The sequence below is a fragment of the Myripristis murdjan genome, chromosome 12 (assembly GCF_902150065.1).
Source record: "Myripristis murdjan chromosome 12, fMyrMur1.1, whole genome shotgun sequence".
Lineage (NCBI taxonomy): Eukaryota > Metazoa > Chordata > Actinopteri > Holocentriformes > Holocentridae > Myripristis > Myripristis murdjan.
In genome coordinates this window covers 19,871,657-19,898,100 of record NC_043991.1, presented here as the reverse complement: position 1 = coordinate 19,898,100, position 26,444 = coordinate 19,871,657, and the positions used below count along the sequence as shown (strand labels likewise).

Here is a 26,444-nt window from a genome sequence, read left to right as displayed (position 1 = left end):
TTGGTGATTGCATGTAGCATTTAATTACAAGATATGCAAAACAGAACAAAGAAACAGAAAGCGCAACAAAATAAAGCCAAAGCAAAATCAAACTTAAAAGTGCTCACCTGTATGAAAAAAGCTTTTTTACAGGAAACAGAGAAATCATACAGACAGAAGGATAACTGGACACCACTTAAGTTCATGAATGGCACCCGAGGACCTCAGCTGATATGTATCGACGTATCCATGACGACAACATCTGTTATTTGCAACAGGGATTTATAAATGCTCTATTACAGTACTATCATTGTCATCAAGTGTGTGCAAGGTACAGGGAAATGCTAGCACATACCAATTTATTACATTCTACTATGAATCACAGGAGAGCTACTTTTTATAAATGTGGAAATTCAAACAAAAAAGTCCCACAAGAATGAAGCAGAAGTCAGTCATTTTTTTTTTTTTTTTTTTTTTTTTTAAAGTGGGAGCAGTGATGATTTATCATTTACATTAATTACTTTGGGAAGACTAGATATAGATAATACTATACCAAGTTAATACTGACACTCTTTTATAGCATGACATCTCTGATAAATAAGTTAAAAAATGATTATCACAACTGAGTTAAAATTAATCACAATGTATCACAACTGAGTTAAAATTAATAATTATAATTTATATATCCACCATATGTTGCATTTCCTATAATCAGGAAGTACTTTTCATTGTTTTATTCTGGCCATTTTTTTCTTTGTTCAAAAAAGTACAACAATATAATAAAATGCTGAATTTATAATTAAATTTTAGATTTTAGTTTCCAACAGGGCAATAGAATCAGTCAAGCTTCTGTGTTCTAGTAATCTCTTGTTCATGAGGTGATTACTAACCATAGGTCACCAGGGAAAACATCAGAATTTTTCCCCCTTATTTTATATCAAAAAGTTGATCAAACAGGCAAAAGTACACAAATTTCAATCCTGACAAAACTATTTCAGAAACTTTTTCTGACAAGGCCTACACACAACTTAGGTACAGCACCACGACTGGAGGTCATGATCCAACAAACTCAAAATGTTCCTTTGAAAGTGCATTTCAAAGAGACTTCTGTGAGTGGGCAGCGTGTTTCAGTCTCTGTGGCTGACTCAACTGACTTCTGAGATTAATCTCACAATTCTGCAAGGAAAAAGTCAGAATTGTGAGAATTCAGTCGGAATTCTGACTTTAATCTCAGAATTGTGACGTTAAAGTCAAAACCTGTGACTTTAAAGTAACCATTCTCTACTAAATCCTTTTTCTCTGACTTCTCACTTTTTTCCTCATAAGTCTTGACTTTTTTCAGAATTATGACTTTACATTCTGAGATTAATTTCAGGACATTTTTTTTTCTGAGTGGCTCTAATCGTCTTCCATACTCTAAAGTTGCGGTGATCACAGGAAAATAAAGAGAATATATTTTTGTGTATGAGGCCATGCTAGTTCAACTGATATATATGTAATCTCATGACGCTGACCACCAACAGGCTTCACCTCCGTTCCAGCGGGTGGCGTCCTTACAGGTTACAAGGATTTGCGCTGAGCTGGAAGAGAGAAAAAAAAAAACTTCTCCTACTTTGCTCCCTGGATTTGAAATAATCCACAGAGCGTGCTACATTTTAATAATCTTGTCCTCTTGGAAGAATTTAGGTTTTAGCCTCTTTGTTAAATGTGTCTGATGTTCAGGTTCAAAAAAAGGTTTGAGGTTCAAAAAAGAAAGAAAACGAAACCCTAAAGTAAACTTGGACAATATAAAGCGCAGTTTTTTGGCAGATTTTTGTTCAAGGCATGACTATTGAGTCAATCATAGAGTCATCAATATATGCTATGTATAGGATCTATGTGTAGAATAATGGAAAATTACTGAAAAAAAAAACCTGGGCGAGGTAATGAATATTTCCTGCTGTGCAATGCACCACACAAAGTCCTTGGGTGCAGTCGACCTTTTGTTTTAAGCCAACGACATATGATGAAGTGTCTGTATTTCAAGCATATGCAGTAGGCTACTATTCACCACTCTTTAATCAGTCATACACCATATATTATGTCAAATTTACACATAAAACAGCAACCAGACATGTGCTTGTTGTTAAGACACCTTTTTCACAGCATTTTTAAGCAATTAGGATTTTTTTTTTTTTGGCATTCACCACACATTGGTCCCCCAAGATTGCCTACAAAGCAGTAAAGGCTAAATAGATTAGGTAGTCTCACAACCACACAATTTATATTGTTGGTGAGGTTTTGTTTTAAATTCATATCAGCAAAAATAGAATCAAACTGGTAGCAATTGTGAAAAACATAATTTTTGCTCTCTATTAACACTTAACACACTGTGCAGGCAGCCTGTTCCTCAGTAGCTAAGCACTGAAAAAAAAAAAAAAAAAAAATCAGAAAAAAAAAATCACAGAAAAAAAAATACTTAAGGCAAAAATAAACAGGACGAAATGCGTAGGGAGAGTCTGAACAGTAGTACTGGCAAAAAGATCGGGATCCATGTTTCTCCCTCTAAAAACAATATACAATCATGGGTTTTAAAGTCCCCATATATTTAATCAGACAAATGTTTAAAATTATTTCATAGGGACAGTGCTGTACTTAATATGACACTGCAGAGGAGTCTGTTATAAGCTCAGTCTTTCCTCAAATCTTAAGTTTCAATTGATCCTGTAATTATTTTTAAATTAATGAATATATTTATGAGGCAACTCATTTTCACATATGAATGAGACAAGCCCAGGGTGAGATTTATCCTTAGGGCCAAGCAAAACACCAGTCTGCATGAGCCTACTTAAGACATCCATAGGTGAACTAAGTGCTTGTTTCAGATGCACCATAATACTACCACAATACTATTTAAGCTGTTAATCAACAATTGATGACTAGCTAATCATAAAAGTTGGCATCATGTTGACATACGTTGCTGTGAGTTACTAGAGCATGACAGATCTCTTCTTAAGACTTCAGGAAATGGTGCTTATTTTGGGAATCACACATCTACACTGAGCGGCACTGTGCAAATTATTGTTCTAGCAATTGGCGATGGGCTCTGAACTGTTGGCATCTGATGTACTGAAGAAGCAAGGCCGGGTATGTGTCCGCTTTCCTGGACAGAATGACACACAGAGAGAAAGAGAAAAAAAACCTCCAAAACTCTGACAGTTCTTGTATGGAGAAACAGATGAGTCAAAGCACAAGGGGAAAAACTTAGTCCAGACTACCAATTTGTTCACCAGACACATGTTCATCATTGGTCAGCAGCAAAGCTGGTGGTAGTGGAGGGGGTTTTGGGGGGGGGATTCAACTCAGTGGATATTCACAGACTTTAGTCAAAAGTCTCCCACCTCCTCCGAAGGTCCTCCACCTTCTTTTTGGGCGGTGTAGCTGGCTTGGCCATAGTCAGCAGGTCCCCAAAGGGATCCTGAGTTTCCTGGGAGTCTCTCTCGGCATAAAGAGGCTTCGCCGATATGTTTGGGGCTGGGCTGAGGGCTAAGGGCGAGTCCACCAGGCTGGAAAGAGCGTGGTTGCTGGCAGAGAAGTGGGGCATGGAAGTGGCTGAGGAAGGGAAGGCTGACTGGACTGGTCCAAAGCTGGGTGAGAGAGTGGAGCCACCTGGTGAATGTTGTCTGTAGAGCCCTGGTAGTGTAGAAACAGATGGGTGGGGTGGGGTGTGGAAGTAGGAGCCTGCTGGAGGCCCGTAGGCCACGTTGAAGGGATTCCCGCTAATAGTTGGGGAGTAGTGTGTTTGAGGGGAGGTGTAATGGAGGGACTGAGTGAAGGGATTGAGTGATACATGGGGCTGTAGTGGGAAGGGAGGCAAGCCCTGCGGATATGGCCTGGGTGGTATTGTGGGCTTGCAAGAAGAAGAGGGTGTACTGATGTCTCCTCCCTTCCCACCCAAGGAGGCGGTCTTGGTCTCTACTGAGCTGTTAAGCGGGTCTAGAAGACTTAACAGATCTATACTGTCTTCACTGGCCTTGGTGGGCTTCAGCAGGTCCTCTTCAGTAGTCATCCCTAGGGCTTGCCTAAATTCCTGTCCCCCTGCCGTCGACCTTCCTTCCCCATGGCCTGCTGGTTTAGAACGGGGCTGGGCCACAGGGGGTGCTAGGACCTTACCAGGTTCGGGTGTCTTTCTTCCATGGGGACGTGGAATGGTGATGTTGCCCTGACTAGGGGTGGAAGGATCCAGTGGGTCAGGGCCCGGTCCAAAACTGTCACGGCTAGAGGTCTGGGCGTCCTGATGCACAGGAGGGCGGTCAGACTGAGGTCTATCCCAGTTCGGAGGCACACAAATGGGCATAGCCATGTCATCCTGCCCTATACTCCACAACTTATTGTAGGGGTTGGATAGCCTGAGTCCTGGAAGGGTGCGAGTGCGTTCACTGGCACTCAGGTCCATGCGCTGCAAAAACAAGACAGTATTTAGACCACAAAACTGATGGTGCACTTAAAGCATGGAAAAATTAAATGATGATTCGAGATATTTTCAGCCATGTATTATGGCTGAAGTATCCCTTTAAGAACAGAATTAAAATGAAAGCTCTAATTGATGGATGGTTTAACCCTACACTGACAACACAATCGAAACACTGCCAAGTTGACTGTAGGGCTGTGACGGTTCACAAAATTCACGTTTCAGTTTGATACGATACAGCAAAAAAGTACAAGTGCCAAAGAAATTGATTTTTAAAAATTGTTATTCATTACAACATAATCAAGTATGATCTTTTTTTTTTAGTTTGAAAAATGATGGAGCTATACCTGACCTGTCTTCTGAGCAGCATATAAACAAAAACACTAACAGCTACTTATTAAACTAACATCATAAAGTATGATCTGTTTGATGATGATGACGACAACTATGGCAGTGACTTCTCTTTCTGTGGTCAGAACAACAACGGCTGCTTCAGACATTTCATTCTCTATTTGTGCTTTTGTGTTTTTTTTGTACAGAGATGAAATTATGGTCTGGCTGAAATGGGCTGGTGAAGGAACAGTGTACCAGGGTCCAGTTGCACTAAGGATGTTGTGAAAGCCTGCGTTTTCCACTACAGAGTGAGATCTCATATCCGTGGCTATAAATGTACCAGTCGCCGCGGTGATTTCTTTTGTCCTGTTTGAATCAGTTGGGAATGGCCGTGCCTGCAGAAATGCTGCAGTGATAGTCTGTAGCGTGTGTGTTGCTCCTTGTTTTCGTCGGTTCCACCTGTTGACACACTGGGGTGTCGCCCACTTAAATGAGTTGTCATGCGACATACCATTGTTTTTCATCCACCGTTTTTGCCATCGCCCTCACAATTCACAGGGAACAAAAAGTGGCACCAAATGCCAGACCTGTTGGTTTTTGGAGGATCCTCTATTTGTGGTATGGTATTGGCATTCTTAGCCATACTGCTATGAGCTTATTACATAGTATTGGCTGCCATGTCGGGCACAGTGCATTACATTGCATTCACTTTATACAGCAATTAAAGACTGATTTAAAAAAAAAAAAAAGTGGCATTAACAAAATAATTTTGGTTTGTGACGTGTACCGAACTGAACGCCTCGTACCAAACGATTCAATACATGTACTGTTACAGCTCTAATTGACTCCTATCCTGCTATCTTATTTTCCCCACATATTTTCCCCACATGTAACTTGTGGCCATTCACTACATTAGTTTTCACGGTCCCTACTGTCAGCCAACTACCCACTTTTGACGGCAGAGCATGACCCCTGACCTGGTAGGTGAACTTGGGTTGCAGGTCCTCTGAGTCTTTGGGAGTCCTCAGGTCCTCTAGACTTTTAGCCAGACTGACTGGTGGGTTGTCAAGCTCGTCCTGGCAGCCGAAGATGTCACCCAACAGGTTGACGCTGGAGAGCTTCTCAGTGATGGGGCTGGGTGGGGCAGTGTGACACTCTGCCCCGAAGCCAGGATCCTCTGCTTCCGCAAAGTCTGCCTCTTTCAGAGAGTGGTAAGGCTGCGGCCTGGTGGGCACAGTGTTCGGCAGCTGGTTACGTCCATGTGTGTAAGTCAAATATGCACACTTACTCACTCACTCACACACACACACATCTTCCTTAGATGGGTTTTTCATCTACTATAGTCAGCCCTAACCTTACAGGACAATTTGTTATTTTCAGTCTGGGCTTTATTTTCCTCGTTTTCGCTTTACATACCTCTGTTTGCAGGGACTTTTCCAACACCGTCACATTTGCACTGGGCTGCTAATTCTCTGCCACTTTCACATCATATTTTAAATTTCAGCCTGAGTATGTTTATGTTTACTGGAAGTAAAGTTGACTGTGAAAGGCGTCTGATGCATTCAGATAAGTTTCACAAGCATTTAACCCTTTGAAACCTGAGCAAATTTATTTGCAAAACATGGGAAAAATGGTGATGAACAAACTATCAAGAAATAACCCAAAAAAAAAAAAAAAAAAAAAAAAAAATCATAAAATTACCTTGAAAAATAATGAATTAAAAATAAATTACAAATTCTCAAAACAATTCTCAAATTGTTTTGTTATTGGTGTTGCATTTGTATAAACATTTGTTCGGTGAATTTTGTTCATTAAGTGAAGTAAAATCGTTTTTTAATCTACTCATTCTAAAACACAAGTGCCTCCAAACCATGTTTTTACTATGGCCCTGAAATACCTCAGGACGGCACTGCCTCATCTCTAACTCAAACTCTTAAGCCTAAACTTACCCCATGTTCTGGCCTAAATGACCTCTGTTAGCAAAAAAATCCTCAATCTGAAGGTCTAAAAGTGGTTATTTCAAAAATATAAACAAAGGGAAAACACACATACACACACACACATAGATAGATAGATAGATAGATAGAGGCTGAGAAGACTTATTAACCACACAACCATGAAGCATCAGTAGTGCAAGCGTAAATAAATGCAGAGCTGATTAGAGAAGTGCGTACAGGGGAGACCACTCAAAGGGCACTGAGAAGAGAAAGCTGTCAGGAAAGCCAGAGATGGAGTCGTCATCATGCTGGAGCTCGTCTCCGGATGAATCTTCAGAGAGAAAGACTGTGTAGTGACGAGTGGGACGAATAGAGCTAGAGTGAGAATAAGGAAGAGAAAAGGAAATCCAGGCCAGATAAGATTAGAGATAGGTGAAATTGACAAATCACAGAGGGGAAAGTGGAAAGGAGAGGAAAACTGAAGAGGAGGTAAACTATTAGTTATCTCTCTAAGCTATTTTACAGGATTTGTTTAATTGTGTGAAAAGGAAGCTGTGGAGGACTACACTGACACAGAACAGACAAAAGTAATTTATTCTGAAAGAATCCCAGCAGCCTTGAGTTGTTCTTGCATCTGGCCACAAACATGATACTGAGGATTTTTCTCAACCCCCCTGTAGTGGCAATAAGTTAATATATATCACATTCAAGGTCCTTCTTAAGCTTTGCTTTTCCATTTATAGGATCGCACCAGTGATTTGGCATGTGCAGCGTAATATACTTCACATTTTTTATTTTTAGGCTTGGCTATTTTTAGGCTTGTTCATGACTTGTCAGACTTCAAAACACGGTGAACTTTGGTAATTCCTGACATCTTCACTTTTTGAAGAAACAATACTTTCCCCTGATATAAGCAGAATGCCTGCATATGTTTGTGTTATATCTTTGAACCGCGCACAAACAGCGCATGCAATTCATGCAATCCAAGTGTACAACTGTTAACGAAAGTCATTATTTGTGACATGGACGGTGGGATATAATCTAACGGAAGTAGCCTTACTGGTCAGGGCTGCTTTCCACGCCTGTATTGTTGCACGGTCTTTTTACCAGCATTGGCGGTCGAGCCTGGGAAACACAAAAATACAAGAACGGCCCCAGTGAGTCCAATTTGTTGAAAATGTGTAGGGTGGAATAAAATTAATTTGATTGGTAGCTAGACAAAATTACAGTTTGAATAGTCCAGCAACTTCACCCATTCATCAAATAATGCTGCATTCCAGTGTCTATTTTAACAAATATTTTATTTTAACAAGTTTTAGTTGTTAAGTCTGTTATCTAGCGGCTTCATTCATTTCGGCCCACCTGCCCAAAGTGCACAGTGATGGATCTGTGGTCATCCCAGGTCCGCAGTGGCCCCTCTTTCCTGACTGCACTGGTGGAAGAGGGAAACGCTGCCATGCTGCTGTCGTCGATGACTGCCGTCCCTGCGGTGGAGTAGCCATTCTCTGCCTGCTCCTGGAGAGGGGGAATACAGGGAGGTCGAGGTTGGCGTGGGTATAGGGAGGAGTAAAAGGGCGGTGGGAGGGGAAAGGAGGAAGCTCGGCGTGGCTGGGGGGATGAGGGTGTGTTAGAGCAGTTAAAGAGGCCAGAGATTTGAGAGAGAGGCCAAAAGGGGGGGAAAATGGCTCAAGTCCAGATTCATGTCAGGATGAGGACAGGTAGCATTAGGAAGGGGGGATTATTTATTTATTGTTACTGTTTGTGAGGGAAAAAGCGTGAATTATCACCACCTGACTTTCAGAATCACCAATTTAGAAAACAATTCAAGTATGAGCTTGAATGGTTTCAAGACATTGCACAGTTTGTATACCTTCTGCTTTAGCCGGCTCTTGACCTCCTTGATGCCCATTTTTGCATGGTCTTTCGCCTGCGATGCGAAAAAAAAAAAAAAAAAAAGATGTCAAGGCATTGACATTCTTGCTTTGAGCAGTGGAGTAAAAACAGGGTTTATGTGGTAGTTCCTAAAAGAAATCAGGTGCTTACAAACTTGTAAACAGTCTTCATGGCCGGGTTGGCCTTCGTCTTCACTGTGTTGAAGATAGCCCCGCCCCCTTTCTATCAGACAACACAGACACACAGTCAGACAATTGTTAAGGGAAAACTGCAACTTGTAAATCTAAATATTATCAACGTTATGCTCCACTTACAGTTATCTTCAGAGAAGTTATAGCAAAAGAAACTAAACACAAACAAAATAACAAAGTTGTGTGTAATGTACACTGTAGGTAAACAAGCTGTCTTTCTAGATGAAACCTTGTGAGCCAAAGCCTGCAGACATGGGCGCAAACAGGAGTAAGAATTTTTTTTTTAATAAACAGGTTTGTGTCACTTTTATTGTGTATGTATAGATGGACCCGTTGAAACTGGACCAAATTCATTCAATTTCTTTCAAAAACATACATGTAAAATTAAATTGCAAGAAAAGCAACCTAGGATAACGACCAAAAAACCAAAAAAAAAAAAAAAAAAGTAAAAAGAAATAGCAAGAAAACTATTAATGAATTAGGCATAAAATTATAGAAAAAAGAAAAGAAAAGAAGAGAAAAGAAAAGAAAAAGTCCTGAAAATTACCATAAAATTGTTTATATACATGGTGATGCTATTTCTGGTCATTTTCCTATATATTTTCATTAATTTCTTGGGTTCAGGTCATTTCTTGCATGTATCTCCCCACACAGATGATCTCGGCTGTGAACTCACCTTGACAGTGAACAGCCACTGGTGGTAGGTCTTGTCGCTGCCTGTGGAGAGAGAGAGAACAGGTGAAGTCATGAAGGAAAAGCGCCACAGCCTCAGCTGGCTGGCACCCTGAGCACAGACTGAGAGGAAGTGAGTCTGGGATCAGATGCAAAACCAACGTGGTGTGTAATCAACGTTCCCTCTAAGCCAGCCCGGCCTGACCAAGCACTAGAGCTGCTCAATTCCTAAAAGACCTTCTTCACAGCAGCCAGTTTGACATGAAATGGCAGGTAAACAAAGGAGTTACTAGTGACATTAATAAAGTTTCTGTCCCATTTAGGTCTAACAGAGCCAGGGTCCTGCTGTTGCCGCTGCAAACCAGTGTGTTTTTTGAGTGTGTTCTTCTAACTCACCTGCATATTCCCCCATATTGATTTCCTCCTCAAAGATGTCACTGAAGCCTTCTCCTGAGTTCAGCAGGTCTAACCGTCCATCAATGAACTTCAGGTAGAAAGAAACCATGTGTGAGAGAAATGGGGGGAAACACTGAAGTGTGTGTGTGTGTGTGTGTGTGTGTACGTACCTGTTTGAAAAGCTGCAGCTGAATGGCATTCTGGAGGAACTGTCGCATGGCACTGGAGCGGTGGTTCACAAATGTCTCCTCATTGAATGTTATTGGCTCTCCCTAAAAGGGCAGGAGAAGCACACACCCAGTATGAACCACAGAGCCACAAGGTACAGTGAGGTGCAGTTGATAGTGAGGGATCTACCTAAATGGAAAGAGGCAGGTGTTTAGTTTTTAATATTATTCCATCAGGGTGGCAAATTAGCTCCTACCAAAATGGGTAAATATTTGCAGCGGCCAGTAGACTTTTTAGTCCACCAGACACGGTGGCACGTTGAATAAAACCAGCAGTTCTGTGGTGACACAGAGCTGAAGGAGTTAAGGGACCAAACTTGGTGGATGGATTACACGAGCAAATACCTCTACCTACCTCTACCTCTACACCAGCAAATACAGGTAAGAATCTGAACTATCACCTCAATAATCACACCTACACAGAAGTACATAAGTTTCAGCAATTCAATACATTTGTTTGAACTGTTGGTTATTAAACACGAGTCGGATTTAAGGTGCAGAGGATTTAGCCCACCTCATGCCTGCCTCTCTATCTCTCAAGAGAGTAGAGAAAATGGGGAAGAGTGAGGGTTAATATGTATTTTAACGCAAGAAGAACAAATATGAAAAATATTTCTCATTTTTAACACCAAAGCAAATCTAAAATGATTTTTCATCTCCTTGGAAACACAAGTGAAAGAATTCAGAGATGTGACTTTGTGGGCAAGTAAGAAATCCGGACTTTAAAGAATTTTCAACAAAGAAACTGGTTGCTGCAAAAAAATAAAAATGGGCTTCATTGTTGACGGATTACAAGAAAGGGGCACATCATGCCCGACAGCTATCCCCCAGATAAAATGCTGCGAGCTCCACAGATTTTCTGACTAACTGGATGATAGCTCAAGTAAAGCTGCCACCCAGGTTAATGTAGTGACTGACCTGAAATTGATTTAATCTTGCATTTTGTGACTAAAAATCTGGGTTAAGAAACAGGTTAATCAGTAAACCTGCTTTCTGAAACATCCCTCTGCTGTGGCCCATGCACTGATCTCAGTATTTAATCTACATGAAGCCCCCAATTCCCTCTCGTCCTGAGTCATCATTCCTCTGTGTTTCCTTCATCTGCTGTCCATCTAACAGACTAACTGGTTCAATCTGCAGGGCGCTCCTGTAGCTCCCAAACAGAGCAGCCTGACTCTTCAGGAAGGCTCGGGCCACGCCGTCCCCTGTTGTTGTTGAGACCTTCTTCAAACGGTTCTTCAGTGATGAAACCTGTGAAAAATCAATTCACAAGACACAAAACAAAACATATATATCTTGCCCCGTACAGCTTATAAAATTAAAATCTGTGCAGTATGACAAACTTAATTTTGGATGTGTGTGTGTGTGTGTGTGTGTGTGTGTGTGTGTTACGCACCACGTCGTTGGGCAGGCTTTGGAGGTCATCAAAGGGAGTCTCTAGAGTATTGGTGTCCACGTTGAGGACTACCACATCATCCAGAGCCATCCCTCTCACTTTCTACAGGGGAAAAACATGACAAAACACTTCTTCACTGAGTCACTCAAAGCTTTTTAAAGTCTTTGTTCAGTGCAATACATCATGTTAAAGTAAAATAACCCCACTAAAATTAGTTTTAATAATTTATAATAAAACAGTTAATAGCGAAAAAATGTTTTAAAATAAGCTTAGATTTTGTCATTCTTCAGTTTCAGACCAATGTTGGTGAGCCTTTCCCTCTTTAATTTAAGAGTAGATTAATTTGAATCCTGTCCTTATAAGTCTTCCATAAACATTCCTGTTTGTTTTCACATGATAAACACAAAATAAGAGAAACATGTGACCTTTTCACAGCAGCCATTCTGACATGAATAGCAGGTGAACACAGGTGTTACTAATGACATTAATGAAGGTTCTGTGCCATTTATATCTGAAGTCGTGTTCAGACCAAATGCGAAGCCAGTTTTTAACATGCTGCACGTACATACAAAGTCAATGCAAATATGCGAATAGATGGCAAAACAAATGACACGAATTTCCACCTCGCGAATGACGCAAACACACAAAATTTGCGTTGTTTGCATAGTCGTGTCAGTTGAAAATTTTCAGCTTGAGCAAAAAATTGGCAGCCGTACTCGCACAAATCTGCGATGTGTAAACATGCTTTGTGTTTGGTCTGAACACTCCTTAACAGAGCCAGAGTCCTGCTGTTGTTCATGCTGCCTCACTGGAAAGACTCTGCTGCACTTGAACAGAACCTTAATTAACTTCATTGGTAACACCTGTGTTCACCTGCTATTTCATGTCAAAATGGCCACTGTGAAAACATCTATTTGGCTTCAGATGTGCCAGTCACAGAAACCCACCTCCATCAGGCTTGAATGTACTCCGATGAGGTAGGGCATTGGAGCACTAAAAAGATAACAGAGATTTTTAGTTAGGGATAATGTACAGCAAGGAGGTCATTATCACAAAGTAAACCCCGACAGGGTGTTTCCTTCCTCTGAACAAAGAACAGCCTATTCCAGTAAGTAAAAGCACAGTAAAAAAAAAAAAAAAAAAAAAAAAAAAAAAAGACTGGCCAAAAGCAGCATTAAAGGACCATACGGGTGATTTTAAATCTTTGGCCAATTTACTACAATTTACCCACATTTTATATTCCAACAAAACATTTTGTAAATCATGCAGGGGTACTAAAGATCTTACAGCATATCGTCAAAATATGTGTATTCTGTCTGTAGTGTGCATTTTAAAAAATAATAAATTAATTAAATTTTATTTATTTAATTAATTATTTTTTAATTTTTATTTTTAAAAATATATATTCTACCTATGTGGAGGGATGATTGGTATTTTGAAGGGGATATGTGTGTGTAATGCTGCGCACTGTGTGTCCTTGTGTGTGTAGCTATAAATTTACATTGCATTTTACACATTCTTGAGTCTGGATGACAGGTGGCCTACTCACCAACAGTAGTCGATGAGGTGCTGAGGCAAGATGGGAATGTAAACATGTTGCCAATACATCGGATACAGCATGGCTGCAGACCCATGGACACAAGCTGTTAACTGTTTGGGGAGGGAAATGCATACAGGACAAAATGTTCACAAAACATAATAGCACACCGCTGTTTAAGCAGAGATACTTAGGAGGAAAACATAAGCACATACAGTACATCAGCAGCTGACAGTTCAATTAGTAGAGAAATTCAATGAAATAAATGAAAATAAATAAATGATCACACAGAGATAAACATATGCTCCAAAACTCAAATTCGGTGTTCTGAATTTTGCATGAAGATCAACATTTTTAAAAAAATAGCATTTCGATGCAAAATTTAGATTACCCTCTGGCACCCTGGCATCTATGTCATATCATTTTATGGACAGACAGCACTGACAGTTGCACTGAAGTCGATGGATCCATTATAAGTTGTGACTGCTTGGGTACATTGTTGACGCTGTGATACCCACTTCTTCACAGACCATATCTATACATTGACTTAATAATGAATGTGATGCAGTTGGCTATTTACCTGTTATAATGTTCTGTTATGTTCTGTTATAATGTAATGTAGTCTATCCCAAAGGGTAGTGCTTAAGCCCTTTTTCAACTGCAGGAACCTTCCCCAGGGACTAGGAACCTTTAGAGGAACTGTCTGCGTTTCAACGGCGGCAAAAAAAAGTCAAATAGATACTTGGGATCATTTATACCATCAGCTTTCAAATACTTGAACTGACTGTAGGCATTACACTGTTGTTTTTTTTGTTTCATGAAGACATGAAACAAATTAATTGTAATTGTATTATCTTATTTGTTTCTCTTTATTCTTTTTACTCTATTGTTTTTACCGTGTGTGGATTGTTCCAACAGCTGTTGTAAATCAAATTGCCCCTCGGGGACTCGGGGTCAATCAATCAATCAATCAACTGCTGGGACCAGGGTCAAAATGTAGTTTACCCCACATAAAGTCCCTGCTCACAGGTTAGTGTTTTCCAATGGCCCATGAACTTTGGGGGAGGGGCTTGCAGGGATGACCGTCACTGATTGGTCAAACACACAGCGTGGCTGCTTCAACTTGTGTACTGCTTTACTCATAAAACAAGGAAGTACTCTAGTTTCGAGTTAGGATCAGTTTAGGATGAGGGGAGGACAATTCTCTTTGTTTGAAAAAATTAAAAGTATAGGGGAGCTTCGCTGTCTGCTTCCCGACTCATTAAAAAAAGACGAGAGAAAAACAGAGATAGATTGATCGAACTGATACCACAAGCACGGTTATGCTCTAAAGCTATTACGTCAGTGGACTTATTTGTCTAATCTTCGAAAAGTAATCCCTGGGACTACTTTACCAGAGTAAATTGGGGGGAAACGTGCCTTTAGGATGGTTTTATTCTCATCTTTTTCCTGTACTGGATAGGTGCCTTTAACTCTTGTATTTGGCTTTAGTGCAAATAACTGGGGAAAAGAAATCCCAAATCCTTCTACCCTCTCTCAGTAGGTCCACAAGGCTGAGCGCTGGGCAGAGGTGACAATGCCCCCCTAAAGCCCACTAAACAGCCTTTCTGCAGTTGTCACATCCTTTCAACAGAGTTAAAATGTAGCGGAGAACTGCACTATCCCTGACTGCTGAAAAGTAAACTGCAGATTCTGGAAGACTTTATTGTTACTGAAAGGATGGAGAGACAGGAGGATGGACAGAGTTGTAGAAGAGAGGAGAGACAGGAGGTGGTTTCTACTTACAGTGCTTAGTTTGCTACAGCTGATGAGGATTCGACGTTCATAAAGCATACTAGCGTACAGATGGAGCATGTTATTGACATCTACTGCTACAAAGTACTCTGTTAGGTTTCTCTGCAAGGGTGACACACAATAAGAGAAAAAAAATACAAAGGAAAGAGTTAGTTGTTAAAGCAAAGGCCAGTAGACCATGATAACGTACACTACAAGTTGTGGTAGACGTTGTAAAATTAAATATACTGCACATATAGTATAGCTCTTTTCAATAACAAAAACAATTTATCTTTCTAGAATAGACATTATGAGATAGTGGTGGCAACAATGTATTACACAAGATTATGAACAAAAATCATTTTATGTGAAAACTGTGTTACAAAAACATAAGGCCTGTGTTTCTTCATACACATTTTTTCCTCCACATATCTCTTGGCGTGCATTCAGCAGAATCACTTCTACATCTTACGTCTCCTTTTCAGCAAATTAAAAAAATAATGCACTGTTGGATCTGATTTACGTTTCATCTCATTTCAACATAACAACTGTATAGCCAATGGCAAAACCTGAAAGAGCTCTAATTGACAAAATGGCTGCTATTTAACAGCCAAACTCAATTTACTTACCTTTTTTAGTTGTACAATTTTAAAGCACTTAATTAAACGTATCACAGAAAATGTGGTCACTGTGAAGAAATTAAAGAGTTACCAAACCCCAAAGCTAAATCTGTGAAAAGACCTCAAATAGTGAAAAGTAGGGTGCCTGATTTTTGGTGGCAGGTGATGTCACCACCCACAGAGAACAACAGGAGGCGACATCACCTGCTACCAAACACCAGGTGCCCTACTTTTCACCACTAGAGGTCAGGCTTCACACTGATTTGGACTTAGTTTAGCTATCAAGAATCAAGAAACTAATATTATTTGAGCTAATAATGTTGACGTTGAATGTGATCGATTACAGCTGGCTGCTTACCATATTATATTCTATATCACTGGTGATACCTTGGGACTCAGTGGCCCTTTAAGGTAATATTACTACTTTTCTGTGGAACAAATGCTACATTCAACTGAACGAATAAAACATTTCTCATTTTCATTTGCGCAGTAACATACATTCAAAACTCATGAATCAGTCTTATAATCCTTCCCCCTCGATCTATAATTCCTTCATTAGACCTTTGTGACACTATAAATGATTAATGTTTCTATGATTATTGAAAAAAATCTACAATTAGTGATCATGTTTCTACCTGCAATACTCCAGTTTCCACCCATGGTTTCAATCACTAAACTTTAGTGGCCATTGTAGCTACAGCAAACAAAGTGTCCCATTATATGTGAATAAAGTTATAGCTTTTGTTTTTCAAATTACCAGCCAGTTCACTAACCTTGGCTAAACCAAACATCATTCCTCACATTGGTGTATTGGTGTTGTGTAGCTCTAAATTCACTCTGAGATGTAACGCAAATACTTTACATATTAACTGTGGCTTTGCAAGTTTTAACTGATGATCATTTTAAATAGACTGACTAACCTGTCATGAATGATGAAAATTATAGATAAGTAATATAAGGAATCATCTTTATCAGGAGTTAAATTTTCCCTAGGCAGACTTAAGGGGATTGTAAACTAGAATTAGAGTATGGTGTCTTTTGTCATTTTTCTGTGATATATCTAGAGTGTTGTGCATGGTCAAAAAGTGAAATAAAAAGTGTCGTTCAAGGCACACAGTAAAGGATAGCACGCACATTTTCAGGTATGCTGGGGAGTTCTCTTGTGTCAGGCACAGTGAAGTAGGAATGCTAGAAAAGACAAAAAAAAGCGCCTGTCAGTTTGAACACACTGAAGCAAACACAGAGGGATCAGAAACGCAATGTAAAGAAACCGACAAACAAGTGTGTTCCTGTGAACACAGTCGGCCTGCTGGGAAGGTATTCAGTCATTTACCACCATTTGCACTATTTACTATCAAAATAACGTCTATTGCCTCTGTTATTATCATTAATATCATGATTACAGCTGTTGAAAACACTAACCCTATAACACTATGATCCAACACATACCTTTGGTGATAGAAGAGAATACATTCATAAACATATATAGTAATGCAATAACAGTTTATTTACTTACTAAATAAATAAACAAATAAATGGCAGGTTACTACATTAAAATTTGTAAAAATCATCAGAATAACAGATGAAAAGATGAAGAGGAATGACATTGTGCTGTTTCCAGTGAAACTCATGCTTAGGCTCATGTGATGCATTGAAGTTGTCAGACGTACCACGCTAAGATGGACAGGAACTCCAGGCTCCGGGATGGGGAGGGTGTGTAGTGAAACTAGGAGCTCTTGCCACTGGCTTTCCTGAAAAATTCAAACAATCCAAAACTCATGTAGCTACCATTTAAGAAACGTCTTCTGACAGACAAACAATACAAATGTAATTAACTCTAACATAGGAATATAGCCTGCACTGAATTTGCAAAAAAACATTTTTAGACTTCATAATTCTGTTGAAGGTCGTGTTCCTTCAAGTTTAAAATACATTATTGTTTGAGATCAGAAAAATCCATACTTAAAAACATAATGCACAGCAGAGAGGCAAGGTACAAGAAAACAAGGTAAGTCACCGTGACAGCCAATCCTTACCTGGCCTTTGACTGTGTAATCTGCAAGGATGTTGAGGAGCTTGTAAAACACTTCAAACCAGGGCAGGTAGCTGGGAGGGGGTTTTAGGGAAAAAACAACTTTAATAACAATATTACATACATTATCTTAACCAAAGGTAAGTGTGTGCACGCTCCTCACCTGAGGATACAGTAGCAGCTGTGGGCGCCTGATGAGAGGCGGCAGAAGCCAAACCTCTGTTTACTCTCAATATCAGTCAAGACAAATGTGAAGTTCTGCCCAACCTGATTCACTGTTAGGCTGGAGGACGAGGGAGGGACAGAGGGCGAGAGAGGCAGACACACACAGGGAGAAAAAGAGAGAAACAGAGGTTGATGTTTCTGGGGCGGGGGAATATGAACAGTGTACATGACATTGTGCCTCCACTACAGAAAGCAGACACAAAGTCCCACTTTATCTGATCTCTTGTTCATACACCAAGACACCCACTGGAAATTGCACCCTAATCTTGCTGACTAATCTCACATTATCTTTGGAATAATCTGTAACACTGTGCAACAATGTGGCATAGAGAGCAGAGAGATCATCCCTCAGACACAGGACCTAGGTTGAAATCTGTATCCTTGATGAAGCCACTAATGCCTACCAGCTCCAGAGCCGCTGTACACATTTGGGGTTTTTTAAAGCATTACTCAGCATTACCACACTACGCGTAAAGTGTGTGTGCTGGTCGTGAAACATCAGAATGTGGATGAAGAGATTTAGTGAAAGTGTGTGTGTGTGTGTGTGTGTGTGTGTGTGTGTGTGTGTGTGTGTGTGTGTGTGTGTGCGTGTGTGTAACAGGTTTTCAGTGTGTAGAGTGTGTATGTTTGGGCTGTACCTGTCCATGCTGAAGGGGAAACAGAACTTGGGCACAGTCTGAAGAGTTTCCTGTGGGAGAGAGATAAAGGGTAATAGAGCTGAAGAATCTTGCCCAGTTTTGCAGAGCAACTTCCAGAAGAAAAGTCAAATCAGTTAAAACCCCTGACTTTCACATCATGTTTACCATCACATCATAAGAAGGCAGCACAGCAGCAAAGAACCAGATGTTGATGCTGTAAAAAATCCCATCTAAACACAAGGGATTCTAACAGCCTTTAAGTGTTTTATTACTCTATCATACACAGAGACATAAATGCATGCATACAATGATTCATAAGAACGTCATTTATGCATGAAAGGTGATTTGCATGGTTTTAAAAAAATATATTAGGATTATTATGACACAGAAAATTTAATTGGCACAAGAAAATAGTCAACAGAAAATGAATGAAAATTAAGTAAATGAGCAAAAGGTGATTTTCAGTGGGTAGTATAGCAGCATCTACACACCACACTGGTGGCACATCCACTTAAAATACTACTAGTTGAGGAGTGTGAATTTTGAAAAACCCCAGACAAACTTAAATCCACTTTTGAGCAGTTTAAAATTTGGGTCAAAAAAATTGGCAAGTCATTAGGAGATATGGTGCCCCAAACATTGGCTGAACGGATGCGATGAACAATTGTACACACCCCACCAACTTCTTGAATTACAGTTTAATAAAGATTAAATCCAATTTTCCCATAATATATCTTTTAAATAAAGAGGCAAATCTAAGGTCAGGTGGGAGGTTTTTTTTGACAAACTGAAATTGATTGATCATTCTGGCAGACAGTCAGGGTCTGAGACAGGTAGTTATGGATTTGATTGAGGATGTACTTCCCGTCTTTTTGACTGATCCAGGACAAATATATGTAAACCTAAGTAGAGATTTCTGCTGGTGCATAGTTTCTATCAATATAGTCACTTGCACAAAACAAACAACAAAGAAGGGATTGGTTTGAAAACACAAAACAAAATGGATGCCAGGAAACTAGAACAGGGTTAAGAGGGGAGTTGCAGAAATTTTGCAAAAGTAAGGTACAAATGAACGGCTTATGAAAGAACAGAAGAGCACGTTAATCGTTTCGAACCTGGTCAACGTAGTCCTCAGGGAACCGCCTTCTCACCTCCGGCACTGCAAAAAATTATAAACAAAATTAATTACTTCCACCAACGAGATGGTGGGAAAAAATTCTGCAATTCTGTTTTCACTTTGTCATTATGGGCTACTGAGTGTAGATTAATGAGAGAAAAAAATTAATTTAAACGATTGTAGCATGAGGCTGCAACATAACAAAAGTGAAAAATGTGAAGGGGTCTGAATACTTTTCTGCACTGTATATGAAATAATAAACTGCATGGCGCCCACTTTCACTTTTGCACTGGTATACATCTGCCAACATGAGGCTAGTGTCAATATGACAGTTCCACATGTCAAATTTTCTCCAAAATGATTCTTTCATGCCACATTAGCAACTTCTTTCCCATCAGGGACATGAGATGTGCCTGTTCAAAATCTAACCACCATTACTCATTAACAACTTTTGTATTATTTTTTCATGTAAATCCATAACTTTCTGAGATGTTACAGACAAACAGACAGAATGGGGCAAAAACATAACTCCTGTGCAAATGCCCTGGTGGAGACAGAAGGGGGAAGCTAGTCACACAAGAAGGGAAACATCTATCTTACATGCTGGATTTGCACATCTCTGAATCTGCACAGGGAACGAGGGGAAGTGCAAGGCTCAAACCTCATGAATTCAAAATAATACATCAGACATCCTAAACTTCCGTAACCAGGAAATTACTCACACAGGAAAAAAAGGGCAGAGAAATTTCATCAGTTACTGAGCTTTTGCTTTTATAAATGAAAGACGTCCATTCATTGCTGAGCTGTATCAAAATGTCCACAACTTAAATAGTGAACGGCAACCAACCCAGTACAAGGCTGAAATGGGAAAAAAGTCACCCAGTAGCACAGAGTTCTCAATCCAGTCACTACACTGAGAATGTCACCCAGCTCAATCCCAAGCACAATGTGAGTTATTATAGCAGCTGAATACAAAATGTCATACATGCAGATGACAATAAAATACTAATTTAAAATGTGGCTAGTTTCATTAGTTTCATTAATTAATGTTAATTAACAGTTGGGTAGGTGCCATCCGGGACTTACCGGCGCCTTGTGTTCCTGGATGGGTTACCTCCAGATAGACCTCAAAAGTAGATTCGGGGCTGTCCCTGAAACAGAGGCTGACGGTCAGCTTGCACTTCAGATGGGCATGAGAATAAGTCTCTCCACTGAGAAATGCAAACATAACTATTTAACCTCCTGTGAAAAAGATGTATACAACTATTTTTATGATAATAACAATGACACCAATACCCACATTGCCCCGAAGGATTATCAGGCAACTCATTTCAGGATTTCGTCTTGCTGTGGTAACCTTTTCATTAGGGCTGACCCGAATGCTTTGAAGCGTCGATAGTTGCCATGGTAATCAATGACAAAATCAGTACTCAAATCCCTTTTTTTTTTTTTTTTTTTTTTTACAGAAGACGGTAAAGGGTTTTTGGCACTACAGCACAGGAAAAACAATGAACTGCAATGAAGCCAGCAGGACGGCAAAACAAAATACAGGACAATGAGTTGCTATGGTGACATATACAAAACTGTTTAGTTTTTGTTTTATATAACTATATTCTATGATACTGTTAATTGATTTGGCTATAAATTTAAAATGTTGCGAATTAAAGTGTTCATATGTCCATAGGAATCCAGATGCTGGTCATATACAGTAATTCAGGGTGTCGCTGCACCTGGATTGAAGACCTCCTACATAACATCAGGTTGTAAATTCTGTCACAGGCAAAGGACAGAATTATGGGAATTAAATATGAGATAGTGAGGAAATCTGGGGGCTCAACCGTGGCTGCAATCCAATACATTAAGATGAATTTATGGGAAGATCTGACATGCCAAATATGTGGTTGATCTGATCTGTTCTTGGCACTGTTGTGCTTAATGGGCAACTAAAATTATGCACATTCAATCACTAAGTCGTTCTGAGGTTGTCCTTTAATGACCTTGTCAATGCTTATCTGCACATCACACATTGCAAGGAATATGCATACATTTATGAAATACAGAATGACAGGACTGGGAAGAGCACACTGCTTCTAATGTAGTAAAATTAGGCTAAATATCCACCTAATCTGAGTGAAGAATTACAGAATCTAGCCTGTTTCCAAATGTGCTGCTGCAGTTTAAAACATGACTCATTAGCACCAATGCCAACATTTTTCAGCCAGATGGTATCCAAAAATATAAAAAATCTGGGCCAACACTATTTAAATACAATTATTTATTCATTATTTACAGAGAAACCACCAGATGGTAACCTGATGCTGGGTGAGAGACATCCCAGCAGCTAAACATAGAATAATAATATAATTTAACATTTAGCTAAAAAAAACATTGTTAAAAACCACTGTGTTGTCATGATACCAAAAATATTAATACTATTACTACTACTACAACTACTACTACCATCTAAAAATTCAGTATTTCTTTTATACCATGGCAAAAAGGAAAATGATCAAATAATGTGTCACCGCAACTGGACTGGCGGCAGCTTTGTGTCAACTTTGCTACAATGCAAGCATTTTGATATTTGTGTATTTGTCTTTGCTGCCTTTGCTGCCTTGTCTTTAGTGCATGATTCCGTATTTAGTTTCCTGGCAGTAGTTTAGCAACCACTTCCCATGAACTGACATTGTTTTAAGACATTTTAAGCCAAACATGCAGAACATGTTTGTCTTTCAGAGTACTGAAGCCAAACCCAAATCCCTGTGAAGTGTGATCTCTTGTGGTGAAAAGTAGGGTGCCTGGCCTTTGGTGGCAGGTGATGTCACCACCTGTTGTTCACTATGGGTGGTGACATCACCTGTCACCAAACACCAGGCACCCTACTTTTCACTATTAGAGGTCAGGCTTCACAGAGGGGTTGAGTTACTCTTTACAGAACCATCCCTGTGATTTTGCATATTTAGTGTAACATCTACAAAATATATAAACGTTTCTGCTAATCTTTTCCCAAAGCAAGCAGTCATATTTTAGACCTCTATTATCATTTTTCTTCCCTTTTTCCCAGCCATTGGTTTCCATTCATTCCACTACGTTATGAAAATGACCATTCAGAGACTTCAAACTTTCTTCACACCAGTTTTCCATGACCATAATAAAGTCGTCCACATTAGTTTTCCTAAAAGCAGTAGTACTGTTATGTGAATGAATTGAATTGGATGGGACTGAGAGTAAAAGGTGCAATTACAAATCTGCCTGCAACTTCAGCACCACGGACAGCACCATAGATTTATCAATACACAGCTCAATTAGGCTACTGATGTTTCACAGCCATGGTCAGGGCCATAGACTCTAACTTGCACTAACCTCAGTCAAATACAGGATCAATGAGTCAGGCAGACTAGACCAACATATTCAATTAAACAACCACTCTGCCCCTGCACTCTCTCTGCTACTCAGGGGTGGGGAGGGGGGATGGCAGAATAACCAGGGGAATGCATTTTGGTCATTTTGCTTAACAGGGGAATGGTATCCCCCCTCATGTCGCCTACTAATGGTACAAACACATCAAACTTCAACAGGCAGGGATACGCATGGCCTGGTGTAAACGCTGGCTTAAATATTAACAACTGCAGCATATGCAATTGTGAATTGTGGCATATCATAATTTCCAATTTTTGTGTCACTTTGGTGCAGACATTTCTGCACCTGATACACATGCTAATCAGGTTTGAGTTCACATTGCCCAATTAACAAGCACATTATTTCTAACGCAGATGCCCCACTGGGCTGCTGGTGGCATTAGAGGGAATGTCATAGGATCACCCAAACCATGAATGCAAAAAATAAGTGCCATGCAAGATAAAAGGTGCAAGAAAGAAGGTCATAGGTTCACCAAAATGGACAGGTTTCATGCTCTAGGCAGCATGAATGATGTCACCCTAGCGATCCACCCAAAAGATTTGGAGATATGCCCCTGTGGACCCAACTCCGGACCAACCAACCAAGCAACAGACAGACATGGTGCTGTATACGCCCTCACTTCCCAGCTGGGCAAAAGGAAACCAGGGCTGGTAAACAACTTACACAGACTGACAACTAGTTTTTTTTATCAAACAGATTGTTGTCAGTGCATGAGTAGAAATTTTTGTGCCGGAGCAGTCAAAGCAATCCGTCTGACTTTAGGTATACATGATGTTTTTTTTTTTTTTTTTTTATGTTGTCGTCGATGTAATTTACGTTCTCTGGAGTTCACACTAGTTAGGAACACATTGTAAATAGTTGAACATGGCCAGCACTCCAAACTGACCTTGCTTCATTTTGTTGTCCTAGGTTTGCCAAGCATGAGAAACTGGTGGCTATCAGGTGTCAACGGCGGATTTTGTTCTCAGTCAGTCCTAACTAACCATACCGCCAGACTCGTCTGACCCATGTTTCAGGTTATTCAGGTTCAGTTATTTGATGGTTCTCACCTGCCAAAATGAAACAAACTAAACAGTAAATACTCCAGAGTTTAAACCAAAATGAACAGCTAAGAGCAAGGTCATTGCAAATAAAGTAACAGCAATGAAAAAGACATTCCCTCTGCCAGGCCAGTTGACCTCAATTCAACTCGATGTGGATCTCCTGTGTCACTAATCTTGGTGCAAATGAGAAGCCATCATTGTCATTCAACTTAGCAAGTGTGGAAATGTTTTGTCTGCCTGACGTATAACAAGACACAAAGACATGTTTATCATAAACTTGTCAAAAATCCATGGCAACAACATTACAATGAGCAGTTTATCAACAGAGACAGCATTATGCGCAGGTAGCTGACACCGAGGAGCAATGTGAGCTACTCTGGCATGAACATGTATCATCAGCAATGTGCCCAGTGGGGGGAAAAAAAAAAAAAAAAAAATTACATTTTAAAGTCATGCTGCCAAATAATGATGATGGCTCTGTCTCATTCATCACCATCCTCCTCAGTCCTCTGTTAATATGGCCGACAAGTAGCTTTTTACACTTATTAAGATAACTGTATTTATTACTTTGTTTACATTTCTCATTTTTATTGTACTGTCATTTATAATAAGTAACCATTTTGTTTAGACTGAATCATTTAATACTTTCAGAGAGTTGACAATTATTTCAAAATATAATTTTTCAGTGACTGCATTCTTCTACACACTTTCAGCATCAAGTAAACAATAATAACATATGTCATCTTACAGGACCATACCACATTTTTTTTGGACTATTTATGATAATTTCTGGTAATACAAGTATGAACAAAGTTTGAAGCCTCTGAAAGTTCATTTTCATATCGTAGTGGAATGAATGGAAACCAACATCTGGACACAAGGGAGGAAAAATTATGCCTATTATGAGTTTGGAAAAAGATTGGCAGCAAGGTGAAATTTATACATTTTGTAGAAATTACATTAAACATGCAAAATCACTGGAGTGGTCCTTTAAATGTTCAATATATAGGAATCCATACATCATTATGTGAAAACAATCGCAATATCACCTGACACAAACATTTAACTGCGACAGACCTAAGTGAAAGAGACATGTTTCGATGTAAAACACTGCAATCCGGTGGCTACACGTCCGCCACGTTCACAGTTTGCTTCTCCTGACTCACTAAGTCAATTTTACAGAAACCAAAGAGCTCAATCATCATTTGGACAACAACAAATCTCATTTTTCCAGCAAATTGTAGCCAATAGCCATGAGCCCCCGTCAGCTGATCAATTAGAACAACTGATCCCCTAAGACCTGTGTTAGACCACCAGTTCTCACTCAGTAACACGGGATGAGAGAACTTCACCCAAGACAATTGTTGCGTATAAATACGGTTTATTATGAAGGTGGATCACTGTCTGCAATGTAGCTGGGCAGGCTCAGGGAAACATATAATCAATATAGGCATTCTTATACATCCGTTTAATGTGAAAAAAACAGCAGTGACTGTGATAAAGGTGAAATTAAAGTGATGCTGAGTTTGCTGGGGTTCCCTACGGAACCTGTAATGGGAACCACTGACCACAGCATCTCTTTGCTCAGCTGAACTTCCTCAAGCTCCTCTGCTTTCCAACTTGTATTTTCATGAAAATCGTCCAAAAGGAACAGCTAATTTTGACACTTTCTCGAGAACAGGCCACCCATCAATATTTTGCATGACACGGGACTCAGACGAGATGATTTATTTGTATCTGTCCGGAATTTAAAGAATGTAATTACTGATCTATTTACAGCACTTGGCTGATTGCTGATGAACATGCTCGGCCAATGAGATCTTGTTTTGTGGACTTATTTCAACAGCTGTCTTACAAAAACAGGTAAATATGATTATCTAATTTGGTTATAAACCAGTTATTTGGCGTGTCCTATTTACATGATTTGTGTCTGAAGGGGGAATGACATCAAGCTTCAGCAGATACAGCGCTATGAAACCAACAAGGCTTTGTGTCCAGACACAGTGTTGCTCCACATAATGTGTACACTCAGTTCTCCAATGCGACATTAACAAACTTACACCTCGACAAGCAAGAAAATCTAATAAACCGACACCTACTTAAATACAGTCAAAACTACAATAGCAAGAATGAAGTTTTTGGCTCGCTGGTGGTCATCTCTCCCTGAAGCTATGTCTGGAAATGTGACGGGTTTAAAAACAGTTTATGGGTTATTTGTCTTTGTTGCTTACGGAAAAGTGCGTTAAGACAGCTTTAAAATGCGCTATTTTTTTAATTTAGCCCCAGTGTGGTGACACAAGCGAAACGTTAGTCTGTATCAAGCTCGTGTCAAGTCGCAACAATGTGTCGCAACAAGTCGGGGCCTGGCTCCGCTCAATCCTCTGTAATGACTCACTAGAACAGAGCAGAGGAGCAGGGCTGCTTTGGAAAAACATGAGAAACATTTCTTACTTGATGCGGGACCCCATCCTTGTTTCTCATCTAGCCGTCGCAGGCAGGATGTCACAGTGCGCAGCCGCGCTCTTCCGGAGGTGTTTTTCTGATAACCTGTCAGCCAGACCTGGG

General features: G+C 39.9%; 1 protein-coding gene across 2 annotated transcripts; it reads right to left on the bottom strand.

The window, feature by feature from the left end:
* dennd1a (DENN/MADD domain containing 1A) lies at positions 1–26,444 on the bottom strand. Of its 2 annotated transcripts, none has more exons than XM_030064696.1 (23): positions 26,331–26,444; positions 20,503–20,567; positions 19,415–19,458; positions 18,300–18,349; positions 17,600–17,719; positions 17,441–17,510; positions 17,075–17,155; positions 16,539–16,592; positions 14,797–14,907; positions 13,024–13,124; positions 12,422–12,467; positions 11,475–11,576; positions 11,204–11,329; positions 10,022–10,123; positions 9,852–9,939; positions 9,460–9,500; positions 8,743–8,814; positions 8,570–8,626; positions 8,062–8,307; positions 7,760–7,824; positions 6,937–7,074; positions 5,740–5,986; positions 1–4,417 (listed from the first exon to the last, which is right to left on the bottom strand). In XM_030064696.1, the coding sequence occupies exons 1-23, from the start codon at positions 26,345–26,347 to the stop codon at positions 3,341–3,343; spliced, it is 3,120 nt and encodes a 1,039-aa protein (XP_029920556.1). In that variant the 5' UTR covers positions 26,348–26,444; the 3' UTR covers positions 1–3,340. The 2 variants fall into 2 exon arrangements, with proteins under 2 accessions (XP_029920556.1, XP_029920558.1); XM_030064698.1 differs by having other exon boundaries at positions 3,341–4,417; positions 8,062–8,214; positions 26,331–26,347.